We start from the raw sequence: 21,124 nt of genomic DNA, 5'->3' as shown, positions 1-21,124 counted from the left end.
TTTTTTATAGCAAAATAACATGCCCACATCAAATTCTATTGAAATCAATAGTCTTTTGTGTATTTTATGTGCTATTTGTATAGCACACTGAGTTGCTGCCAATGCAAAACGTCACTTATGAGGTTCCATTTCAGTTAGAATGCCGCCTTAGAAGACAGCTGTTAATGTAGGCAGCGGACAGCTCACTAGGTTTTCGAAAAGAGTCCACGTGGCTTCTTAAACAACTTCCAAACAGCCACTTAACTGGAAAAAGGGGTAAAAACAAAGTGAGTAAAGGAGTGACAGAGTGATGGGGATAGAAAGAGCAGCAGGCATCCGTTACTACGGGAAAAAGTTTAGATTTCTGCACTTTCAGCCACCACACAGCAAACCATTCTCAGCCTTTGGTCTAAATGAGCAAATATCACTATTTTCTTTATTCACATAGTCTACCATTCATTTAGTTGTCTATTTTTATAGTATGCCACCACTGCAAATGACTTTACTGAGTTGGCAAGATTCAGTCCAGGCCAGATGCACCAGAACTGCAACAATAGAAAAACTGAGATACATTTTTTTGGCGCTAACTAAACTCCACATTTGGAGGAGAAATACTTTTCTTTTTTTTAAATCCAATTTGTCTGAAATAGTCATTGTGAAGGGATTACTCGTGCTTTTAGCTGAATACTAAATAAGCATTAAAAGGATAGTTTTGCCATCATTTACTCACCCTCAAGTTTTAACAAACCTGTATGAGTTTCTTTGTTCTGTTGAACACAAAAGAAGGTATTTTGATGAATGTTGGTAACCAGACAGTTGACAGTAGCCATTGACTTCCATTGTAGAAGTAACAATACTATGGAAGTCAATGGCTACCGTCAACTGTCTGGTTACCAACATTCTTCAAAATATCTTCTTTTTTGTTCAACAGAACAAAGAAACTCATACAGGTTTGCAGAGCCGGACAGTTACGGAGTACATTTACTTGAGTACAGTACTTGAGTACAATTTTGAGGGATCTGTACTTTACTCGAGTATCATTTTTGGGGAGTACTCATGACTTTACTCAAGTACATTTGAGAGGCAAATATTGTACTCTTTACTCCACTACATTTCTATCCATAACCGTGAGTACCCGAGTAAAAAAAAAAAAAAGGAAAAAAAAAAGAATAATCTCGGAAACCCTCAATTTGTTGTTTCCCTCTCAAACGTGATTGGATTGTGCAGGCACCACTGATTGGGACAGCCTATCAGCAATCACCTTCAGCTTTCCGCCAAAGTCAACTCCATGGTCAGATTTTATATTACACATTAATGTAAGCTAAGCATTTGCTGTGATGTTCTTGAGTATGCGGTGTGTTTAACACAGTCAGGTTCAAATGTGGCAGTGGCGTAGCCACGAGGGATTTCTGATTGCTTAAAAAAAAAAAAAAAACTTACGGAGGCAAAATATATTTTTACTGATTATGTGAATTACACTGCGCAAACCAAAGTAGGCTACTACCCAGCGAATGAAGAAGGGTTGGCGCTCAGTCTCCACAGTACATAAAATATTCATTTTGTTTTATTTTATTTTTCGTGTTCGCATTAGGAAAAAACAATGTTATGGATGTGTTCTCTGTTACGGACGCAAGCGCTCTGAAAGCGGCATAAAAGATGCTTTAAAACTTTCACAGAGACATCAAACAGAAAACACAAAACCTTTCTTTAACCTGAATTTCGTTTTGCATTAATTGTATCTTAATTTTAATCAATGTTTCATCAACCAATTGCCTGGGTTTAATAAATAAGAAGTAAATATAGCAGACGATAGATAAGAAACGGAGGCGCCGGCGCGTGAACTGGAGCTCGTCTCATAATGAACCGAAACTCAGAGTAAGATTATACTCGCCTCACAGACATGTCTTTTAAACAGAACAATTCAAAACGAAAGAAAACAGACGACAGACTGCTCTCTGCTTATGTCATCCGTATGAAATGTGCATTTCTCTCTGGCGCGTTCACTACTGAAGATCGCGAGTCGGCATCGTCAACTTCATCTGGCCGACACTGACAAAGAAAACTCTTGTTTATTAACAAGTGTTTATTAATAAACAATTAAAATATCTCCTTGCTATATTTTACATATTCATAATCATTCCTTTTGCCGGTTCTTTGTGACAGCTTTTAGGTGCTTTATTGGCAGCGCCACCCTTACATGTGATGTGTGTGTGTGTGTGTGTGTGTGTGTGTGTGTGTGTGTTGTCCCCATATTTAAAGATGGGACCCCCCAAAAATTAAATTACATTAAATAAAGCAACATGGTAAAAAGATGAAAATGACTTGCTTTTACTTTCAATTCCTTTTAAATTCTCCAAGGTATTAACATTATCATTTTTCATAACTCCATGTAGGACGTTTCTGTGCATAAATGTAAGCACTGTGGCAGTAGACTAGTAATGCAATATTTAGAAAATCTACTCTTGTACTCTTGATACTCAAGTACTTTTAAAAACAAGTACTTTAGTACTTTTACTTAAGTAGACATCTGAATGTAGTACTTTTACTTGTACTTGAGTAAAATTTAGCAAGGGGTATCTGTACTTTTACTCAAGTAACAAAGCTCTGTACTCTGTCCGCCTCTGCAGGTTTGTTAAAACTTGAGGGTGAGTAAATCATGACAGAGTTTTAATTTTTGGGAGAACTATCCCGCATTATATGTAGATGGGCTATAAGAACTGCAAAAGTGGGGCTTTTAAAAACACTCTCAGCAAAAGGTGTCTGGTTTTTCTGGCGATGTCGCTGAGACAACATCTGTTAAGAGCAACAACAGAAGCGTTCATCTCCCATACGAGTCTTTTTAGATTCATTACCTTCCATGTGCAAATCCCTTTGTTGAAATTAGACACCCTCATGCTTCATTGGCTTTTTCTGCTAATGAATATTCATGAAATTCAATATTAAACCTTTCCTACTGATTTGAACACTTATTCTGGAATTAAATTAAAGGTCTTAATGGTCAAAGACCAATTTGAGAAATAATAGTGCTCAGACTTTTACCACACTGGCCGCTGTGGCCTGTTCTTATATTCCAGTTTTAAGTTTAATCTGTGATATTATGTTGATTAGCTCACAAAATAATTTAGATTCATCTTTTTTTTTTTAAAGAAGTAGAAGCAAAAATCGAGATTACAGTCAGGCAGTTACAATGAAAGTAATGGAGCAAATTTTGGGGGGATTTAAAAACAGAAATGTAGCCTAATTTTATAAAAACGCGCACAATAACTTTTCTGTTAAGATGTGTGCATTATTTGAACTGCAAAACTGTTTAAATCATAATTTTTACAGTTAGTTTATGGCTTTTGTGTTTACAGCACTGCATTCACGTGTCAAAGTTGTAGGCTTGGGCGGTAATACGGTAATATCGTATACCGCGGGATCTAAAAATAGCAACGGTATCAGTTTCAATATCGTCATACCGTCATAAAAAAAAAATCCAATGCACTTATATAGGAGAAAAGGATTAAATATTAAATATAATTTATTTAATGGCTAAAAATGCTTATTTGTGGTTGTCATCACGTGACAGTCTGGAGGAGAAAGAGTGGGGGAGAGAGGGGGAAAGATGGCAAGTTGCGCAACGAGTGACCTGGTCTCGAAGAAGAACACGACTTCTGCAGTTTGGCAGGGATGGGCATTTCAAGCTAAAATAATATTTGAAGATCACCTGGTATTATTTAATTATTATTCGAAAATAGCACCCCTCCACCATATGCACGCACACATGCATGTAGGCTACACAGCTATACAGCGTAGCGGTGTGACACTTAAATAGGCTATAAGTAAAAAAAAAAAAAAAAAAACTCATTTCTTTTCATATTTATGTTTAATAATATAATGTTGTTATTTTTTTTATTTCATCTATGTTGATTATATGAAAAGGAAACTGCATGAGATGAATAAGATAGGATCATAAGATGCCCAATATCGGAAAACATTTGGAATGGGTCAGACATGATTTTTGACCACTTATTACGTTTTGTTTTGTAGAAAGCCTTTCTTTAAAGTGAATTTCGTTTCGCATAAATTGTATCTTCATTTTAATCAATGTTTCATCAACGAATTGCCTGGATTAATAAATAAGAAGGATATATATTAGACAATATAAGCCGGCGCGTGAACTGGAGCGCGTCTCCTAAAATAAACGAAACTCAGCGTATAAGATAGATGCCTTAAATATCTGAGAAGTGTATATATATAGAAAGCTTGAAATGTCTACTTTTAAACAAAACAATTAAAAACTAAAAGAAATGGCCTGCTCTCTGTAGGCTAATTCATATGAAGTGTGCATTTCTCTCTATGCGCGTTCACTACTGCGAAGATGCGAGCAGCCACTGACATAGAAAGTTTTTTATTAATAAACAATTCAAATGTTTCATGCATAATAATTACTTTTGCCGGTTCTTTGTGGCAAGCTTTATGTGTGCTTTGAGATGCAGAATAGGCAATATATTACGAAAACGCTCATTATGGTTTAGCATTCTCTCCTATATATATTTAAGTAATTTAATAAAAAAATATGTGATTAGACTAATGGCTTAAATCAACTACTACTAGTCAACTAGAAAAAAATTTGTTTAAGTCATGCACGGGCAGCCCTACTTCACATGTTTTCTAACCAGCATGTCACTGCGGGCATTCTGAGCGCGCGACGCTGAGTGGACTGAGCGAGCGGCGCGTGATCTTCAGAAATGCGCTCTCTGCTCTGGAGGAAATATTACCACTCCGCTCACATGCTCTTTTGTGAGACAATGTGCATCTTCTCCTGTTGTCTGAGAGTTGATTGACAGCTTTTAGATGCATTATTGGCATCGCCACCCTCTGGTTGAACGTGTCACCACCGCATCAGAACGGAAAACATGGGGATTTTTTATAGACAATAATCCCACAACCTATTCCATATTCTATAATAAAATCAAATAATTGAATATTCGAAAATTGTGACTCATCCCTGCACAAACCAACAGTTTGGTGATGCCTTCTGAGCCTTATGTCATAATTTTTAATTAGTCACGCGGTAATACCGTATACCGCGGTAAAATAGGGAGGAGGTTTGACGGTATCAAAATTTGGATACCGCCCAAGCCTATAAAGTTGTAAAAAAAAACATTGGTATGCAATGTTTTCACAATTCAACAAATTAAGTGGGTTAGATTGGCCCCCATTCATTTCCATTGGAAGTACTTCATTGCAACCCAGATTGAGAGGCAACCAGAAATTGTTCTTTGTGGAAATCAAATGCTGTTGATTGAGCTTAACTTGTACTGAACCCGGAATACTCCTTCAAGCATCCAATTACAAAATATCATCTTCCTCTCCTCTTTAGGCAAGCAAAATAATACAGCATTTAGCAAAAATCTGCATAAATAGAATTCAATTACATTAAGTGATCGTACATGAACAAGTACACATGGGATGTTCAGTAGCTGATGAACGGTGGGAAGGTGCCCATAAGAGATTCAGTCAAGTAAAACTACTGCAGCCTGACAGTAAGTCTAGCACCATTCTCACCAGACACAATGTGATGTTCCTTTTCAAAAAGTGAAAAGGAATCCCGAAAAAGCTAAAGATTTTTCAGGATTAACATACAATTTAGAGCTAAAGCCTTTATTTCAAAATGTTTCATCGACTGCAGGCCAATGAGGTGTCCCTGCGTGCACATTATTATTTAATCGTATCTTAATGACAAAGTTGAGGCAATATATTGAAAGCTAGGATCAGGGTACCAGGCCTGCTTTTGTGCTATGAGCATGCTATAAGAGCTATGTTCGTATTTGGAAAAAAGTAAAAAAAAAGAAAGAAACCTTTTGTCTTTGAAAGCTTTTGTGTGAGAAGTAAAGAACTTGACTGCATGCTATGAGAGCTGGGTGTCGAGTGGCTGGTGGTCCAAATACACTACCTCCAATTTTCATACTATTTAAAAAAAGCTATTCTTCAACCCAAAAAGATGCAATTTCACCCTCAGTAGTAAGATATTTTGAGTTCAGCTGGATATGCCAACCACTTCATTTAAGATACCAATTACAGGGTATTCTGCTATGCGCTTGTGCAGGCTGTCTTAGTTTTTCTCTTTTCCAAATTCTGACAGCCAATTTTAGTTGGCTTCATATTATTTCCAGCTATATTTTATATTCTGCACTCTGAATTCACAAAGCAGGCAACATTTGTCATGTCACAAATTAAGCCGAAAGCAGTTTGTCTTGACTGTACTGAATGTATTCACCACCAAAGCTTAATGTACTTCAAAAGGTGAAATAATTATTCAATAGATGAAATAAATAAATCAACTTCATCAAAAGACTTTCACACAGTCACAGGAGGAATCTTCCAAAACCTCCATTAAGTTAATATACCTAAGTCAGAATTTAATCCACTTAAACATGGAGTAATTAGCCTGAATAATTAAAATGATTAATAAATAATTGAAACGGCCCCTCAAAAATAATTTTCTGACAGAATCTTAATTGGAGAGGAGAACAAGCCGTCGGAGAGTTTCCACATTGGTTTTCTTGCCTAATAGGTGTGTAACGATACACATATTATATATATATATATATATATACACACACATATATATATATATAAAACTAGTTCACTCATTTGTTAGGGTTATGAGAATCCGTTTTTGTTTGGCTAATTAAGATTTTCAAATGTGTCCAAAATATATGCACTAAGTATTAAATTCAAAGTGCATTCTTGTTCGCAACCCATTTCACTTCAGTTATGTGAAAAATAGGGGTGGGGCTTGATTTTATCTATTTAAAACTTGGATGGACTGAATGTGAGTTTGCTAAAACAATGACTAATAATTAGCCATTAGGTTGTTGGCCAACATTATCCAATAGGTTGTGTGGTGATAAAAATCCAAACATAAGTTATTTTAGAGGAAGAGTCACTTATTCAATTTAAATTCAAACTCAAGAAGAACATTTTGATAACAAGCAAAGATTAACCGTTCACAATAAGGAACATGAAAGAAAAAAAGTAAATAGGGTCAACGTTGATTTAACATTGAGTATGTTTACATGCACATTCTTAACCTGATTATGCTTAATAAGCCAAATTGCACATGGTTATGTAAACGCATTAACCTGCTTACTTCTTTATCGGAGTAAGGTCATAAATGGCTTAAGCATATACCGATCAACAAAGCTAGATTTTTGCCCCATACCCTGATTTCTCCTAGTATTTAAACGCATTAACCTGAGTTCTTTCGGCTTATGAACTGCGCTTGTTTGATATGTGAGAGAAAAGCCTCCTTACATGTGGATTTAGATCACACACACAAAAAAAAGAAAATTTAGGCTTTTATTGACATATAATCATTCCTCGGCGGACATAAACAGAAGCTCAACCGAACCTGCTTGACATGGAAGAACAAACCGGGTTCTTGTGGAAGCTCATTCGTTCTGCGTAACACACGAGATCGAAGCTTATTAGTTATCCCACATCAAGCAAGCATGCTTGAGCTTCCGTTTACCACAACTGATGTGTGCGTTGATGAGTGATCGGATGTGAATAAAAGCCTAAATTAAATCTGTTAATTTGGACTAAACCGCTCAATTCATTTGGATTAGTTTTAATGAACTTTTTGATGCTTCAAAGTTGTAGTTGCGTAATTTGTCAATGGAGGGACAGAAATTGCTCAGATTTCATAAAAAATATCTTCATTTGCACAAACAGAATTTTCAGACTCTTTCTTGACCCAAGTAAATATAAAAATGCGTTCTCATCTCATGCAGCCGAAGTAGAAGTGGTTCAATCAAAATTCTGCATGTGTAACTGCATGAGAGGACAATATATGAGTCTGTAAGTTTTCCACTGGAATACTCTTCAGTTTTTAATGATTTATTTAACATCATAACTGACATAACATGTGGAATTCTAGTCAGATTCACCTTCAGCCTTTTCTTTTCAATGTACCGCTTAGTTTCAAAATTGTTCAGCGCCTTGGTTAAAGGCGCTATACAAATATCAATAAATCAAAATAAGCTGATTTTTGGGAGTTATCAGCATATCGATGTGCATGTAAACAAGCTCACTGACTTTAAAAAGGCAGAGAAGATAAAACAGAGAGCATCCATTTGATTGAACAGCTGTAGATAAGTGAGATCATTTCTTTTATCACAATGCCAACTCAGCTTTGACCTTCTGCAGTAATACAGACCGCTTCTCTATTAAAGTCTGATTATATTACCTGTAGCCAAAGGAGCTGCTAACACAAGCACCTTTGAGCTGACCTGAGATAAAATTTATAGTGGGACTTCACCTCACACAGAGTCTGAGGAGTGAGATGGATTTTTCACATCTCAGCGCTCTCTGTAGGTTCTTGGCATCATCTGACTAACTCTTGTGCCATCCTAATTACAGATGACTGCTGGGCAATAGCCAACACATGATTTACACTAGCATGATAATTAATGTGGCTTTATGCTGCCTGCTTGAGTACTCAATACTGCTCCACACACAAATAAACATGCATTCAGTCCAAATACTGGCTTTTTTTAAGGGATACATGAATGGATACATACTCTCTAGTTCAAAATGCTTACAAATTCTCAATGCTAACAAATTCTCAATTCTCAATACAGATACTGTATCACAAAGCACAAAATCATAACCATATTCACTTCAAAGTACTTCAAAGACCACAATGGTAAAATACTGGTACCTTTTGGTCCTTTTTTAAATATATTTGCTTTGTGAGTGTCTAAAAAGGGTGGGAAGAGAGAGAAGTGGGGATTGTACATACCTTTAATCCGTAAACTCTCTGAGATCCCATCCTGCTGGAACAAGAACACAGAGAAAAACAAAACTTACAATCCATTCACAGTAAAGAATGTCATTTGAGTCCCGATCACAGACATCCACACACTTGATATTTAATGTTTTACACACCCCACATACATCTGATTCCTGTTACATAAAATTTCATTATAAAAATGTGACTTTATTTAATATCGACTGCTGCTCCTTTCTTTCTTTAAAAGTATGTTATACATAATTCCCATGGCATATTTCCATAGAAAGCCTAATATTCTTTTAAAATGTTGGTGCCTGAAGTATTTGTCAGTATGAGTTAAATGATTCATTTATTCAGACCAGCCAGGGTACGGCAGTCTCTCAACGAGTCTATTTCTAAAGGTTAAAGAATGCCATATTCCACCGTTAGAGACAAATGGGAAATGCTAATGTAAGCTATCATTTTGCTTCTAAGGAAGACATACAACAGTGTAATAAGATGAAAAAGAAAAGAAAAGGGGTATCAAAATTCTAAACCAGAAGCTTTAGCCGACCCAAAATTAAAACTTGGTCATCATTTACTCCATTTCATTTTCTTGTAAAATACAACATGAGATTAAAATATACAAGCTGTTCCTTTCAATACAATGACAGTTGGTGTGCATATAAAGTATTTTATACTGCCACTAACATCGTGTCTACATCGGACGCGACCGTTGTTGCTCACGTTGCGCTGCAACAGCTAAAGGTTGTCTACACTGGACGCGACAAATTTGTCCTTCATGTCAGTACGTCATACACAGAACGAGGCATTCTGTCGAAGATTGTCGCGCCGCATCCAGTGTAGACAGAATCACTGTTTATATTAAGTTTTATTGTTTTTGTGTTTCGGGAATAAATAGTGAACTATTGCTTCATGAATTACAGTGTGCGAGTATGTATGAGGAAAAATGGTGACTACATAAACTTTTGTTGTATAGTCGAGCATTAAAATCAGTAATCAGTAAATATATCAGTAATCGGTCTCGATATAAATAGATCAACGAGATGAGTTGGATATCTAGAGGGATTATTCATATAAGATGGATAATTGGTGAGGATTTTCATTTCAAATGATTACCATGAGGAAGCTTTCTCACTGTTTTCCAAGCACTTTGGAGCCATTTGTCCAATCTGTCCAAAATGAAACATGTTGCTAGCCCCTCCCATTCCTGTGCCAGTCACAAAGACAGTTTCACAACAGCACCTTCTTAACTCGAGCATAAACACCTTCGGCTACGCACTTATAATGGTGTACTTGAATGGTTCCTGTCCCCAACACTTCTCTCCAGATTTGTCTCTTTTATTTACCATTTTATTTCTGACTTTGCAGTTCTTATTTAAAATGAAAGTATACAGTGGTTATTTCTTGATTCAATGTATCGAGGAAGAAGTATAATTGCCCTGAACTGTTATTCATTTCATGTTATCTTAAAAGTCACATTCCCGTAATAGTCGAGAGAGCATTTAGCTCACGGTAACAGCTCATTCATTCCGCTGTGACTCTCTGAAGACTTTTGAGGCTTGGTGAATAGATTACCTTCCTGGAATCAATTGTACATCAATTACGCAACTGAACTACAGAAATGAAATCACAGCTATAATAAGATCCTACAAGACCCCGCCCTACTTGCTTTATCTTACGTGTGCTCCATCTGTCACTCAAAAATCTCGTTTTTTGATTGGTCTAAATGTGGGGTGGGGCCAAATTTGGGCCATAATCTGAGTGGAGGTAGAGGAAGGATGGGGCTACTGTGAATTAAACCTTTGGCTTTGACAGGAGATTGGCTTTTGCAGAGCAGGACAAAGCTTCATACTATAAGCTGAATTACTCATGATGATTGAAGCAGGCCGAGTTGAGGGAAAGCTAATGGGGTCACCGCTTATCTCTGTGCCCGTGCCAGAAAAAACAGGCTCAACCCTGCAGCCCTCGTCCAACACCCCCCCCCCCCCCCATTTGAAACGCTACATCAGTTGCCTTACCCTAGCCAGCAATCTTTATGATTTCATATTACTGAAAAACTCCACTCATAGGACACAATATGACCCTTGATATAAGATTCATATATAACATAACCGCTAAACATAATTATAATTACTAATATTGTTTCTGGTTTGTGCCATCAAATACATTCTTATCTGAGACTGGAGTTTGTTTGTTTGTTTGTTTTGCACTTAATGGATTTTCCACACACTGTGGTCTGATAAGGAAGTTATTGTGAGAAAAATGGCAACTACGTGTTCCCACAGTTCCCACATTTCAACTATGTATGCCTTCTGATATATATGAGAGCATTAGCAATTAATAGTGAAAGAGAAGAGCGAAGGGCATCTTCATTCATAATATCCAGCTTTATTAAATGCATGTCATAAGAGGGTTGTGAGCATTAGCAAACAACACTGATACTTGAGTGGAGTGGGATATTCAAGGTTACCTTCAGATAATTAATGACAGTGTCATAAGGTTAAATGTGCACTTCAAACACATTTATAACTACAACAGTAGTATTGATCTTCCACTTTTATTAGTGGGTCACATTAAGACATGTGGTTCATGTTTAATGTCAATTGCTCCTCACTGCTCATAATAATAATAATAATAATAATAATTTATTATTATTAATAATAGTAGTAGTACTAGTAGTAGTATCCTAATATCTCAGATACCCAAAATATTAAATAATAATAATATCATCATCAACATCTTCTTCTTACTATCTCAATTTCTGCAAAACAAATGTAAAGCCTGTTAACTCCTGTTCTTTTCCTCCAAGTCATTGTAAATATAAACCAGACTTAAATTGCACTCCACATAAGATAATTAATTGAACTGGCTGACATGATATCGATGCTCTAGAATCAGTTCCTTACAAGAAATACAAATTCACAGGAAGCTCTTCCTCTATGAAACGCTGCATATCTGCCTATGCCATCTGTCAAATTCTAATGAAATAATATTTAATACCAAACCTCACGCATAAATTTAATATTTTGATAGCATGACAATACTAAAAGCTGTTTGAAACGGTAACACATGAGAAATTTTCTAAAAGCTTGGGTGTGTTTTTACTCTCAGGCTGTTTTTTTCCACATTTGGTTGTGAAAAATCTCAAATCATCAAATCTCACAATTTGCTTGGTTCTTTCCACATTGTACATTGACAGTGGCTTGACTGCATCATCTCTAACAGTAATTCCCTAATGGCAGCTGTTTACTGTAGGTAATGACTCAGCAGGAGAAGAGACCAGTTTCTACGTGTTATTGAAGTACTTGTCCCTTTAGATATACCAGCAAAACTTAACACGCACACAACACCCCTTCAGTTTGTCTGTTTGTCAGCTGCAGACGTATTGCAAGAGATGAAAATAATGAAAGATCATTTCTTTGAAGACAAGAAGCTATGAGAAATGCATTATAGTGTAATAATGAGTGTGACAGGGAGCATGCAAAGATGTCAAATTTACATAATCAATAACGATGTATTTACTCAATTTACTCCAGACCACATTTCCAAGCAGAGCTCTCTCGTGTCAAACGTCGAACAGACTTTGTACCAAAGGTTTAGTATGAAAACACCCCAAGAGTTTCAGGTAACTGTAAATGTCTTAAAGGGACAATTTGTGTGACCTCCCTGCCCAAATGTTTATTGTTGATATAAAAGGAAAGTGTTCCCACGAGTCCCTGTTCTGTAAGTCAGTGCCCTCCCTCAGTCGGAGTTTAATTGATCTGTTACATAATATGAACGTTTGCTCATGGAGGTGATGAAGTAAAAAGAGAAGAGGGAACCAGTGGAGCTTGTTAGTGCTGCATTACACCTCAATTGCTGGTATCTGACTGTGTGTGTCCACAAAGCTCGCTGCAACAGCCAGTCAATAAACATTCAATTACACAATCACGCTGTGCTGTTTCATCATGATGTCAGCGCAGCAGGAGTTTTCGCCTGCAGTTCGAAATGTCCAGTGGCATAGATCCAACACTTTTTAGTTTGAATATTATTATGCATATCTGATATTTGGTTCACGAGCAAAACAACAATAATGAATCGTCATGTGACAATAATCAAACCAGAAGCGCTCGATGCCATGCGGATTTCCATAGTAATTAGCATCGTAACCGGCCACACAGGAGTCTCCTCTTGTAAAGGGATGGCTAATGAAATAGGAAAGATCGATACCTTGTGACGGAATCTGACGAGAGGTCGATACGCCAGCGGGCTAAATCCTTCTTTGCCTGGACGTGCCTCTGCGATCAGCGCTGCCCCCCAGAGCAGGACAGCTGCCCACCATCTTTTGGAGCTTCTCATAACCCTCCTGTAATAAAACAAAAGACATGAATACACAAATGAACAACGAACTGTCTAGGTTAAGTCAAGCGGAGCATTTGAAGCCTTTTGAAACAAACAATGCATCACAGCTCAGCTAATTAGAGCAGACAAAGGAGGATGCCAATCTACTGTGGGTTTAAAACTAATGCTTTCAATAAGAAGCCCACACTCAATGGCAAGATTAAATCTACTTTGAATCAATTAAGGAATAATGAGCACCATGAGGAAATAAAGATAAAGCTAAGAAATAGGATCCATATATTTCCGTGATGACGGAGAGTATATTAGATTGCAGTTGTTTTTAAGTCAGGCAGGCAAACATATAGAGGTAACATTTAGATTAAGACGTGATATGGAACATTTTCATCATGTCTTAAATCAGGGGTTTTAAAAAAAGGGGTCTGGAGACCCCCAGTGTGTCTGTGTAAAAGTTTAGAGGGTAAAAAAAAAAAAAGATTAAACTAACTAACTAACTATAGTATACCGCTTTACATAAATATAAATTTGTTAAAATAAACAAAATGATAAAAATGATTAATATAAGAACATTCAAAATAATGAAAATGTATTAAAAACAAATGAATAAATAATAAAAATAGATTTAAATAAATAAATAAATAAATAAAATGATTAAAATAAAGAAATTAATAAATAATACAAATTTATTAAATAAAGAAATTGATTAAAATTAAGAAATTAAAAAAAAGAAATCCAAAAAGAAATCAATCCATCTGACAGAGTTCAGTACTAAAGTAGAAAAAAACTAATAATGCAATGAAATAGAAACTGTTATTATTGTTCCCCCTGTTTACAATGAGCATTTTTTACAGTTGAGAATGTGGGGTTCAGTGGCATCTAAAAGACTGAAAACCCCTTCCCATGTGACAAAATAATAAGGCATCTAAAAATATATTTGAAGTCACTAAACACAAATGTGCCACTTTTGCACACAGTATTTCAATGCAAAAAAGAAAGAGTGTTTCTGTCAGAGAAAGCAGAAAGTCAGCTCATAAACATAACAGAAATATATATAGAAAAATAAATAAAACAAATAAAAATGAATAAATATGGATGAGAGTACTAAGCAATGGGGACCAGAGCAGTTTTGTTATGGGTTCAAATGAGTTGGATGTACTCCGAGGCCCCCCTCGTCACAGGTCCCGGGACGATTACTGTGTGAGAGAGTTCAGGGATTTGGAATCGAAACAATAGTTTAGAATGACATGGCATTGCTTTTCAGAACTAAGCAATTCAGAAGAGATCTGTCCAAACACCATCCACATTTTACATGATCGGTTTGAAGTCAGGCACATGACTGGCCCAGAAAATGAGCAAGCGCTCTCGATGCAAACCTGTGCTACCCATCTGTGCTTTTATTTCAATCTCGCCATGCATGACTGTCATATTTCAGGCTGCCTGTATGCCAAGAAGAGAGGGAGCATTAAGAAGGAAGATTGAAAGCTGTGCAACCACCTATAGGGACAGTCATCATAACTTTATCAGGTGGCCATAAATCGTCTACGCCACATCCATGCCAAGTGTCTTGGCTTTGACTTTCAAATGAGGGCTGTCTATCACTCACAATGTTCACAATAGATCATCATGTGACAGTCTCCCAGCAGGCAGAGTGATGCGATTGTCTCCTACTGCATCTAAACTGTACCTGCAGTGATTGTTTACTGATCAGTACTGCCATGTATTCAGAGCATGATCTTCTGAACCATTCTCTTTCCGTCTCTCGGTACACCCCCATGCTCGAGTAGACTAGTGTACCGTTATAATGCTGTGTTGGTAACACTGGCATTGCAGACATTTGTAATCTTTGTAGTAACAATTTATGCCACCCTATAAAGTATTTAATTCATCCAATGGTCATCCAAAACTGAACATAACAGATTGGTTGCCAAAGTGGCTCATCGACTGCAACAATGACTAAATGAAATTAGAGTTTTTTTTTACAAAATTAACAGCTATTTTTGAAGCGAAAATAAAATATAAAATAAGTGTTAAATATAAAATAAGTGTAAGAATAATAATAATAATAATAATAAAGTTAAATAAAAAAATAAAAAAATAATAAAATAAATTAAATTAAATTAGCTGCTGTGTATAGTGTGAAGCTTTTTGGCCAGAAATCAATGTGAAAAAAAAAAGGTCTGGCTATAAAAGACAAGCTTAAAGGCACACTGTGGAACTTTTCAACCTTTATAATATATTACCAAAACCCATTGAGATGGTACATCGACTTACAATAGGTTGAATGACACGTCTGCCGAAGCCTGAAGGTGTCTGTATCGCTTTTACTAGCACTATGTAACTTCGGGTTTCGGGTAGGAACCCGAGCACAAAAAGAACTACAAAATTCGACCGCTTTACGGCATACGTCACTTCCCCCACCACCCCAACTTCCTCATATTCTAACGTGAGAGCTCAACTCGCGTTTGATTGCCGGCGTCTGTATGTTGTCGTCATGACTGAATCAACAGCTACTCGGAAGAAAGCGAAGAAAGCAAAGATTTTGTCAGAGGAGACCAAAAAAAGAAAAAGGGAGAGTTTAAAATAAACATCGGCATAAAAGTGTATATATAATGTAATATTTACTGCGAATTCGTGTAACAAAACTGATATAAGTCACAACATACTGCCGTATACAAATGTAAATGTTTTTTTTTTCCTTTCAGCTCATATGTTTGTATTTGTGTAAAAGGAAAAACAAACTGAAGACTACAAAAACGGAAATATGTAGTGAGTTATATCAGTTTTGTTACACGATTTCCCGACTACTCGATTTCATCTCCAACCCATTGCAAAGAGATCCTGAAGACGTTAATTGTTTGCTTCAGGTGTGTTTGATTAGGGTTGGAGATGAACTGTGCAGGACAGACGATCGGCAGGAGCAGGATTGGGCAACCCTTGTCAATGCGACTTACCTCAGACATTGTTTTCTGCGTATGCTACTTTTATTCAATTTGTTTTCTTTATAGGATTTATATTATTAATCTTATATTTATATTATTATTTTGGTCAGTAGTGAATCGATTAACTTTCTCCAACATACAAATCAAATGCCGTCTGCACACACATAAAGACACGGGAGGTTGACCGGTTGACTGTTTGTTGACTTTTGCGACAATGCTGCGGCGCTTGTGGCCTCTAGGGGCACTAGACGTGAAAATTACAGGTCGAGCGCACCCTAGTGGCCAAAAATTCCACAGTGTGCCTTTAAAGGGTTAGTTCGCCCATTTAAGACATGAAGTTGTATGCAATCCTTACCAGCACTATAGTGCATACACACTGACCCACTCTGTTGTCACCTCCCTGGTCAGAGTTCTGGCCGCTGGAAGTTTTTTCAATAAAGTACTCTCGGTTATTTTCCGGGGCCACAAAACTGTGCGTTTTTACGTGAAAAAATGATTTGCGTTTCAAAGCTTGATTAATTTACCACACAAAAAACACGCCGGTCAAAATTCATACCTCAGTTTTAATCGGCACTACTCAACGCCAACAGTGCGCACGTTCCGATCAGCTGTCCCATAGTTTTACACAAATGATTGACAACGACGTAAAAAGTATTAAATTAACAATGGTGCGAACTTGTAAATTCCCAGGCTGTGACCACAAGGATGTGCCGGGATCAAAGTTCAGATTCCATCGTTTTCCTGTTTCGAATGTAACTATGAGACAGCTTTGGCTGGTTGCCATCGGCTACTCTGCGGGAGCTAAAATATCCAGAATAAAGGATTTTCGTGTGTGTAGTGCTCACTTCAGCGAAGACGATTACATCCCCAACCAAGGAGGAAAAGGAAAATTAAAGAGTTTTGCTGTACCAGTACCACGGGTAAGCTCTATGTACTAACTTTATAAAGTTAGTAAATGATCATAAATGATCATTTGATCATAAATGATCCCATATCTAAACTGTACGGTAAACAAGCTGATGTTTAGACTCCATTATAAAACACGTGAAAAGATGTCTAATATAAAAACAGTATATAGGGATTTTGGTACAATTTGCTGAGAAAACTATTTGATTGAACACACACACAATTGAGGTTTTGTGTTGCAATCAATAACATTGTCGTTGTGCTAAAATTGGTTTCATCATCAGAAGTTTCGCAGTCAGACATGTTGTCAGCGAGTCGCACTATCAACAGCTGATCGGAACGTGCGCACTGTTGATGTTGACAGCAGCGCGGATTGATAGAAATGGATAGAAAATAGTGCCGATTAAAACTGAGGTATGAATTTTGACCGGCGTGTTTTTTGTGTGGTAAATTAATCAAGCTTTGAAACGCAATTCATTTTTTCACGTAAAAACGCACAGTTTTGTGGCCCGGGAAAATAACCGAGAGTACTTTATTGAAAAACTTCCAGCGGCCAGAACTCTGACCAGGGAGGTGACAACAGAGTGGGTCAGTGTGTATGCACTATAGTGCTGGTAAGGATTGCATACAATTTCATGTCTTAAATGGGCAAACTAACCCTTTAACGCCAACAAGTCAAAATTGTAATTGTTGTAACTGACTTCATGATATATTATGCATCCCTGCTTTTATGCTCCCATATTTAAAGCAGTGTTGCGGACATTACATTTTCTTTTACTTCATTAGTTCTTCTTGTCCTGCACCTGTCAGAAGGTGGGATGTGCACACAATTACTCTTTTGATTATATTATGCATCCCACACAGATTTCAATCACATTTACATCAGGGGGACGTGGAAAGAGCAGTTCTTGAGAATTCATATAAATAAACAAAGGGCAAAAAAAAGAAAAGGAATTAGACAACATCTCCACTTCCTCAGGGGGCTAAAACAACTGGCCTACGTCTTGACCATGATTTCCATTACACGAGAGTAGATGTTAAAACTTCATGCTGATTGGTACTCGGCTTTCGCCAAGATAAGCAACACTAAGACGTAGCTTTACAGTAAACTATGCTTCTCCATCCATTTATGCTTCTTTCCACGTGGTGGTGTGACTCCCCTTCTGTCCGGCGCTAACGACTGCAGTGTAATTGGCGCGTCAGCACACACGACGGCTGCAACTATAGTGTGGTCTCCCTAGTGGACCAGCACGACAACCGTCTTGATTGAACCGAGTAGGGGACATCTCTAGGGTCTTCAAGTGGGCACCTTCCGTCCTCAGTGTTTCGTCGACTAGCCCACGACACCTCAAGAGGGCTCGACAGTGACTCTGGCGTCCCAGAGTCACCCCCCTCCGTCCCCCACTCAACTCAGCCCAGCTTACTGACCTCTACATCCCTCCTGCTGCTGAGACCTAACCACAATCTCACAATCTCCCCGCAACCCAACCATACGCGCACCCCACTGGTGCGTTAATATGCAGTTTCAGTGGCAACGGTTCCGTATGGCATACCACCTACCTCAAAACACAATATCTGCCCAACCACCCGTCATTCACGCAATATTCACAGTAAAGTAATGACTGTAAATACTATACAACCTATCCAAATAAACCAACAGACTTTTCAAGTTTTCAACAATTCTACGAAACCGTAGCATGGCGGCCTGTACACAGCCAGCTAGAATCTTTCCGTCTCAACCACAGCCAGTTGCTGCTCCTTTGACAAAAACATCACTGTCAGCTCCAACAGGAAGCTCCTTTTGCAGGTGATGGCCACATATGTCCTGATGGCTATTCAGCATTTATATGGTCCCGGTCAACTATGGACATCTGCACCAGAACATGTACATTTAAGAAAACAGTAGAGCTTGCAACTGTTTGTTATTCTGCTGTGAGGTAAAAAGCTCTGACTATTTGAATTGTGAATTGTGACGCAAACATGCAGAGCTGCAAAAGATGCATAAATATTTGGATTACACTGTATATCACAAAAGGAAAGTGTAGCAATTAGTATACACAGCTTCAAGAAATACAGAAAAACCCTATTTTATTGTTGGATAAAATCTGTTCAGCAGTCCCAAAGGTCTGGTTACTGGGTTTCATGGCTGGCAGCTACAGCAATAACAGACTATTAGCACTTACTGTACATACTATGTCTTGCTTTGGGGAAGAAGAAAAAACATTTATGTGTTGATGTCATTTGTGCAAATGTATTTTGAGCTGAAATGGTCTTTTCAACATCAAACTAAACTGACCAGCTGGGGTGAATTTGAAGACTTAATAAAACATTTATCATGCAACAAGGCGTACAGAGAGAGTCAGAAAAAAAGGCCTTTGTCTTACTTTCTCTGCCTGTTTTTATTCCCTAGCCTGCTGCTCATATCTGTGAATTTTGGACCTAATTAAACTCTGCACATTTATGATCAGCGATTTAGGAGCAAGCAAAAGTCTCTGCCAACTAAAAGCAACTTCTGAAATCGAACGAACGAACATGTAATCCTAATACGGCACCCTTTTACATGCTTTTCAGCAAATCAGTCACTGACAAATGTCACGCAACCTAATTAATATTCATTCAGTTGTCTATTATTAATATGCATTGTTGTTTCCTACACCCCTGATGACTGCTATTTTTTGTTCTCAGCAAAATTTGACAGTGGAATACTGTAATTTATTTGTATATTCATAAGAGCGTAACCCAGATCTTTCTGCAATCTTGTTCCCTCCTGTCTCATCCTGAGAATTTGAGATGCAACAGTTCACGGCGCCATGTTGAGACAAGTGACAGTGACTGTTAAAGTCTGGAAATGCTCCACTAACAAATCCCTGTGAAAATCTCGCCTATATTTTGCAGTCTGTCAAACCGTTGGGCTGTGGGCAGTGACAGATGTTGGCCATTTGTGTCAACGTGACTTTTCTGTCATCGTGTAAACTGTCAGCAGACACTCTAATTATACTGGACTGAACAAAAAAGCTTGTGTTGAAAAAAGACTGAGAATTTGCCTGCAATATTGTTAAATCTCATGAGTGTCCTAAAGGTCATGCAAAATATCTTTCTCCGCGGTTGTTTCAATATCATTAAACTGCAATCAGTTTAAATGTCACCTCACAAAACCTGAAAAACGTCATCATGTCGGACAGGTAAACTCTACTAGAGAATACAAGATACAAGAATCTACTCACTAGTCATATTTCATATGTTACAAGAACAGCCTTTTTCCACCTTAGAAACATTGCTAAGCTACGTAACATGCTATCTGTTTCTGATGCAGACAAGTTACTTCATCCATTCATGACCTCGAGACTAGATTACTGTAATGCTTTATTAGCCGGTTGTCCTGCATTCTCAATAAACAAGCTACAGTTAGTGCAAAATGCAGCCTCTAGAGTTCTTACTAGGTTAAGAAAATATGATCATATAACACCATCAATTTTATCATCTCTACACTGGTTACCTATTAAGTTCCGTATCAATTACAAAGTACTACTACTGACCTATTAGGCTCTAAATGGTCTAGCTGTGTATTTAATGGACCTTCTATCGCCCTACAATCCATCACGTTCTTTAAGATCACTAAATTCGAGGCTTCTGGTCATTCCTAGGATATCTAAGTCCACTAAAGAAGGGAGGGCGTTCTCACATTTAGCTCCTAGACTCTGGAATAGCCTTCCTGATACTGTTAGAGGCTCAGACTCGCTGTGATTAAAGACGCATCTCTTTAGCCTCTAACTCTATGTACATTTCTGAAATGCACTTTCTGTAAAGCTGCTTTGAAACAATATGTATTGTGAAAAGCGCTATACAAATAAATTTAAATTAAATTGAATTGAGTCCACTTTCACAGCCTTATTAGGGCCCGAGCATCGATGGTGTGAGGACCCTATTGGAATTGCTCTGTTTATTGTGTTTATAATCACGTTCTTGCAAACTATTTTAACTCACACTTCAGGGAAAAATAATATTTTTTTATTCTAATTTAAAAAAATGTAAAGACTGAAAGAGTTGTTGGAAGCTTGGTGATGGTGGTGACATTGAAGTGGAGCGACCAGGTATAGTTTGTTTATAGCCTAAGGTTAGCTTTTTATTTCTGGCGATTGTATTTAGGCTTCAAAATTCATAAAAGTTGGGTCATTTG

The 21,124-nt window shown here is 37.4% G+C and overlaps 1 protein-coding gene across 2 annotated transcripts in view; it reads right to left on the bottom strand.

Annotated features, from left to right (window-relative positions):
• The window catches only part of fstl5 (follistatin-like 5), a 141,763-nt gene that overhangs the window by 108,604 nt on the left and 12,035 nt on the right, over window positions 1–21,124 (bottom strand). The window contains exons 2-3 of one of the 2 annotated variants that reach the window (XM_056257240.1): window positions 12,974–13,109; window positions 8,771–8,804 (exon numbers count right to left, since the gene is read on the bottom strand). In XM_056257240.1, coding sequence (XP_056113215.1) covers window positions 8,771–8,804; window positions 12,974–13,109 — 170 coding nt within the window. The remainder of the gene's footprint in view (window positions 1–8,770; window positions 8,805–12,973; window positions 13,110–21,124) is intronic. The other variant, XM_056257241.1, reaches the window with a different exon arrangement.

This window comes from Rhinichthys klamathensis, unplaced genomic scaffold (assembly GCF_029890125.1).
Source record: "Rhinichthys klamathensis goyatoka isolate OS25496 unplaced genomic scaffold, OSU_Roscu_1.1 h1tg000136l_1, whole genome shotgun sequence".
In the NCBI taxonomy this organism is placed as follows: domain Eukaryota; kingdom Metazoa; phylum Chordata; class Actinopteri; order Cypriniformes; family Leuciscidae; genus Rhinichthys; species Rhinichthys klamathensis.
The sequence above is the reverse complement of the archived record's forward strand: the minus strand, read 5'-3'. Positions and strand labels throughout refer to the sequence as shown.